Source organism: Exserohilum turcica (genome assembly GCF_000359705.1).
Source record: "Exserohilum turcica Et28A unplaced genomic scaffold SETTUscaffold_7, whole genome shotgun sequence".
Classification (NCBI taxonomy): domain Eukaryota; kingdom Fungi; phylum Ascomycota; class Dothideomycetes; order Pleosporales; family Pleosporaceae; genus Exserohilum; species Exserohilum turcicum.
In genome coordinates this window covers 835,813-841,812 of record NW_007360288.1, presented here as the reverse complement: position 1 = coordinate 841,812, position 6,000 = coordinate 835,813, and the positions used below count along the sequence as shown (strand labels likewise).

The 6,000-nt window shown below is 46.4% G+C and overlaps 2 protein-coding genes across 2 annotated transcripts; both read right to left on the bottom strand.

The window, feature by feature from the left end:
* Positions 1–1,305: 1,305 nt before the first annotated feature.
* Positions 1,306–2,052, bottom strand: SETTUDRAFT_98240 (uncharacterized protein; the record flags this gene model as incomplete). Its single annotated transcript, XM_008032145.1, has 1 exon — positions 1,306–2,052. The coding sequence occupies one exon, from the start codon at positions 2,050–2,052 to the stop codon at positions 1,306–1,308; it is 747 nt and encodes a 248-aa protein (XP_008030336.1).
* A 1,820-nt stretch (positions 2,053–3,872) lies between these two features.
* SETTUDRAFT_156862 (uncharacterized protein) lies at positions 3,873–5,539 on the bottom strand (the record flags this gene model as incomplete). The annotated part of the gene is made up of 4 exons (XM_008032144.1): positions 3,873–4,743; positions 4,801–5,253; positions 5,330–5,438; positions 5,506–5,539. 4 exons carry the CDS (start codon positions 5,537–5,539, stop codon positions 3,873–3,875), a joined length of 1,467 nt encoding a protein of 488 aa, XP_008030335.1.
* Between the last annotated feature and the right edge of the window lie 461 nt (positions 5,540–6,000).

Here is a 6,000-nt window from a genome sequence, read left to right as displayed (position 1 = left end):
GTCGCTAGTAGCAAAAAACAATCTGGTGTTGGGAAAGGATCTAGGTGCTCTACCTAGTTGTTTCGAAGTCCAGCTTTGCCCTCAAAGATTATCATAGGCGATATCCAGCTCCCCGTTAGCACAAATACAGTCTAAAGTTGTTATCCACTCCCTGCTACCGTCTCTAACAGCTGCTCGAACTTTCTTTTCATCCCAAAGTCTCTTGGAGAACACCCTTTTGGTCCTTGAAGTGACACCAAGGAGAAAGCCCTTTTCGTCCATATTATAGATATTTTGCGGCTAGATATCGTATTTCTCAATACAATCGTGAAGTAGACGGAAGTAATTATAGTAATCTTCAAAATCGTCAGCTTTTTTGCGGTTTTGGTCGATGCCGGCGGTGTTTCTGGTGATAATTTTCTCTCTGTTCCGCCGAAGAAATCTTGTAACCCAGCTGTTAGATGGCTGTCTTTTTGCAATATTGGCAACATATTTTTTAATCATCTCTCGGGACGGTGGAGTACTACGCTCAGAGAGTTTTTCTATGTGCTGGACAAGGTATTTCTCTTGTTGTGGTGAGAGTAGTCGTCGTGGGTGTGCAGCGGCTGCACGCGACCGCGTTTTGTTTTGGTGGCGACGCGTCAAAGTTGATGCCGCAACACCATATATTTTTGCAGCTGCACGGTACGAGATTTGTCCTTCTAGACCTTGCGAATTGATTGCCGCAAGCGCTTTTTCGATAGCTGTCATAGTGGTGGAGTTGTGGGGATTTGAAATTGGTGGGTTCTACTTTAGGAGATGCAGGGGGTGTTGCATTGTCTGACCCGTTGCACGCATTGACCACCCACACTAGGTGGTCAGTGCTTGCAACTGTTCAGCGGATGCAACACCCCACCAAAATTGGTGCTCCACCAAAGATGAGGCTATAGAGCCCCATACAAAAGCTATTATCACGAGATTTTCTGGTGGAGTACTGAGCAAGTAGTAATATATATTTCCGTCTATATATATTTCGCTGGTAACTTTATATTGCGGCCGCGGGTGGTGGTTTTGGTGGAGGGCTTGGCGGGCGGCGGTGCAACTCCATCACCACTCTCGCAGCCCACCACACGACGACGTTTTGCTGTTTTTGTATTCTGCGACAATGAAGCTTTTTGTTTAGGTGTACTTTGCTTATCGCGAGATTTTTTTGTTGTTGCAGCAAGCCGATCTTGTTCTTTTTGGGCGCGCGCGGCAGTAAGTTGTGCAGCCTTAGCCTCCCGTTCCTTCTTGCGGGCAACTTTTGCAATTTCCTGCGCCTGTTTTGCCTCTGTAGCTATTTGTTTCTTATACTAGGCAGTGGCTTCTCGCATCTCTTTTCTCTCTTTTTTTTTGGAGTTTTTCTGCCTCTTCTTCTTGGTGTTGTACAGCCTGACGCGCTCGAGCTTCCCGTACCGCCTGAGGGCTCCACACCACCGCCAGACTCTGGTACTCTTGGTGTTGTTGAAGGTTGAGAACCCTATTATGCTTCGGCCTCTGTTTTTTGGTGGCGATTTCACCGCGAAGTTCGTCGATCTCAACGTGGAGAAGCTCGTTGTTGACCTGCAGAGAATGTAGAGCCTGGCGGAGCTCTTTGGCTGCAGCTGTTGACCTATCTAGTACCGCAACGTCAAATAATCTTGACAGCGTACGCCAGCTATCTCCATCGCCCACCTCTCTACTTTTTAAGTTGTTATCTCGTTGTGATGTGGTGGTTTTGAACCGTTTGAGTACGACTTCGGGATCGCGGGGATGGAGCCTGGTGGCTGCAAAACTGCTTAAAATATTATTGGTAGTGAAGGTAGATGTATACGCCACCCAAAATAGGCGGAGGAAATTACTTTTCTGCATTTGGAGCAATGCTTGGCTGCGGCGTATGAACTCTGATAGCTCTTTAGAGTACGCCGCCGACAGCGGCCCGTACAACACCACGTCGAGAGGCTGTAGAGTATGGGTGGCGTGGGGTGGAAATATTGAAATTATTATTCGATAGGAGTAACAATATTTGATAAATTCGGGTGAGACGTGGCTACTATGGCCGTTGAGGATGAGCATCTGGTAATCGCGTTTGGCTTTCGCCTTCGTTTGACGATTAAAAACCTGTTTAAGCCAAGCTAAGCCTAGGTTGTTATTACTCTATCTAGATGGACTTGTAGAGAAAAAAACGTGGTGTTTTCTAACCTCTAGGTCGCGTACCTAGCTATCGCGAAGTCCAACCTTGCCTTTATAGATAACGCAAGGATCTACAGCGCTTCTATTAGCACAAACACATGCTAAAACTGTTATCCACTCTCTATTACTATCTTAGATGGCGGCGGTGATTATTTTTTAGTCCTAAAGTTGTTTAGAAAACACCCGTTTTGACCTTGTGGTGGACCTAAGTAGGAAGCCCTTCTTGTTTATATTGTAGATGTTATGCGGCGCAACGTCGTAGTTATCAAGTTTCCCGAAGATGAGATCGAAATATGATTGATAACTATCATGACTATTAGCTTCGTGACGATTGCGGTCCATCCTGGTGGTGTATTTGATGGTAAGGTTGGTGGTGTTGCGGTCTAGAAAGCGTGTGACCTAGCTATCTGATGGCTCCCATTCTGCAATATTTGATACAAAATTTTTTATTATAGACCTGGTAGGTGTAAGTCTACGACTAGAAAGCTTCTATATATACTTTACAAGCTTAGCTTTATATTGTGTAGTAAGTAATTTTGTGTTTTCTGCGGCGGCTGCACAGGACTAGGTTTGTTTGTGGTGGCGGCGCGTTAACGTTAACAATACAACACTAAACTTTTTCGCAGCTGCTCTATATAAAAGTTGTTCTTTAGGATCTTGCGTATCGACTGCTGCAAGCGCTTTCTCGATTGGAGTTATGGTGGTGGAGTTATCACGCGTTGAAGTGGGTGGGTCTGTTTTGGGAAGGTGCAGATGGTGTTGCATCCGCTGAACAGTTGCACGCACTGACCACCTACAGTATCTTGATACGTTTTGATCTAGTTATTTATTTTCTTAATGTGATGAGAGAGAGAAAAATATGCTAACAGTCTTTAGTTAGCTGTCCAATAGCGCTAAGCTAGGAATTAAGTGGCAGAAATAAGTACCCCTTGCTAGTGTCGGTGTTACAACAATTTAGCGCCGTTGTGTAGTACATTCGCAGGGATCAAAAGCAATGAAAATATATGTTCGGCAGTCACCGGCAAGTAGAACACGATAGCCAGGCTCTCATGGAACCGGGGATGCCGGAAATAGAGAACAGCAAACTTGCTGGCTAGGCCGCTTCAGCTGGTGCGCGCGCTGGCTGTTAGTTTTAACAGCAGCTGTATGCCTAAACATTAGCTTTTGCTGTTTTATTCTCTACTACATATTTGTTGAATATATTTTCTTCTAATCTACATTTATGAATTCTTATATAAAGGTGTTATGGTGCTAGTAAATAGCATCGAAGATACCAAGTTTGGGTGGGGAGAGCCTGACGTTCTCTATTCCGGCTTTCTCAGTTCCGTGAGAGCCAGGTACTTGGGCCTTGAGAAAGCTAGCAGACTGACTCGTCTCTAATTTACTCGACACGGCACGCGTATCGTTGACTATGAAACAGGCATAGCCACATTATCTCGGACCGAGGCTTACTTCGCCATCGCCACCCACATGGGCGAGTTGGTTGGTACGATTCCTATGCAGGTACGGAGTAGCTAATGCAGATGCAGGCCAAAGGGTATCCAGCACCCTGCGGCTCAATGAGAACATAGGAGAATAGCGGTTGATAGAAACATTTTAATGCTACAAGCTAATTGCTAGAATGCTACAGATATTCTCCACTAAATAATACAAAAACATGAATCGTAGGTACATTCCTCATAGTCCGTCCGTGTATACCGTCCTTACGACTCGCGAAATACCCAAGAAACATGTTCCATTCCAGGCCTGCGTGACATTCTGATCTTGAGGTCTGTCATAGGCTTCTTCACGGACAACATGTCCGTAACCATCAGTGCTGGCAGTCGTGGTGTCTCTGGCGAGAACTCAACGTCAAAAGTATGGAATATCATGGCGACTGTCAGTATCAATTCGTTCATCGCAAGCTGCCTGCCAGGGCAGAGAGTAATACCTCCCCCAAATGTGCGGTTGGCTGAGGGATGAACCTTTTCCGGCTTGATGAAGCGATCTGGTTTGAAGGCTTGCGCTGCCGGACCCCATATATCAGGGTTGGAGTGAATCGCTGTAGATGCCACTTGCAAGATTGCTCCTTTCTTCAAAAGATACCTGTTGTTGAGGTAGGTATTTTCATGGATGAAGAAAGTGCTCGTTGAAGAGCTAATTAATCGCAAGACTTCAAGGCATGTCGACATCAGGTAAGGGCATCGACCTCTTACAGCTTCGGGGGAGATAGTCAGAGTGCCGCATGTATCGGACGTGACCACTTGATTGAGTTCCTCTCTGATTATGGCTTTCAGTTGCGCGTCGTCTGAGATGTGTCCTATCAGCCAAAAGGCAGCAGGCACTGTGTTGATAACAAATCCAGAGATTAAGCCCAGGAAATATCTGGCAGCGAACTGAGTACCCATACGGTGTTTGTGTATGCACTGCATGAGACTTTTGACGAGCTCTGAATGGCCAGTCAGAAGTAAGTCGTTATCACGGAAATATGCCTCCAAAGCGCATGCGATCTTTTCGCGGGCCTGTGTTGCTGTCCGCGCTGAAAATGACGGAAACGGCCACATGGTGAGCCTTTTGAGGCCATTCGCCATTGTCCTGGAAGGTCAGAATATTGATGATTGTCGGGTCGGCTATTGAGACGTGACAACATACCACAGTGAGTCATTGATGGCTGGATCTTGAGCAAGGCAATGTGTTGGGCCGAACACAGCATGCCCTGTGGAGTGGAGGAATACTCCCTGTAGCCAGTTCAAAAGATTCACCGCCCCCTTTCTCTGGCTACACTCATCGATACTTTTCCATAGCTCATTGGCAACTCGGGTTGTGATCTCCTTTCCGGACGAAGATCTAACATCTAGATGAGCATGGATACATTCCTGAAGGTCTCTCCAGGGTGAGCCTCGAACGGTTGGGTTCTTCATCAGGGTCTCTAGGTCGTCTTGTCCCATGCCACATAGCTTTCCCATAACAACGACAAGGAACGGCAATGCCGTGTTCATAGCCTGGGGCGCACGACTTACATGAGAGACAAGCTCCGGCGAATTTACAATGTAAACCTTCTGCAGACCAAGAAAAATAGTGGAAATTGGCAGTCCCGATGACATCCTGTTCATGATTGAGTTAGCCGACCGCTGGAATGGATGCATGGAGGCATGGTATAAGTTTGAATGACACAACTCACTGTAGTCTTTGGTAGAAGGAGACGCCATGCCTCACCAGGCTCAGCGCATGTCCGATGAATGGAATGCGGCTGTATACAGGTTGAGGCTCGTTTCCAGAGGTATTGCAGACTATGTACTCAAGGAGGCGCAAGATACCGAAAAAAAAGAGCAATCAACACTCCGCCAGCAGCAATACGGCCCAATGAATCATAGTACATTGGTAAATTCATCATGAGTGAAGACACGGCTGGTCCAAGGAGATGAGCAATAAGAGAATCGAATTCGAAGGAGAACGGAATTGCCGATGTGGTCGTCTGCCTGCCCAATATCTATCCCGGCTGACCAGTTAGGTAAAGTGGAAAGGCAGCACACCATCATTAGAGGTGTGCTGCTAGACGGGCAAAACAGGTTGGCATGTTTCCATGAAGTTCGGACCAATATGGACCCAAAGTTCAATAAGCATGGTAAGGGCCTGTTTAGCAGCTCCAGTTGCAGTACAGCGCTATAACTTGAGTCAAGTTAGCGTTGACGCGCGTTACAAAGGAGATCATATCTCGTGTGTCCCGATCTAGCCGCACACCTATACAGGAGCACAAGGCGATAACGCTATAAAGTGAACAAGGTAATTCTCAATATTTATAATACGTGCCTGATTTCTTCTATTCATAGCTATTGGTACTTCTACTCAAGA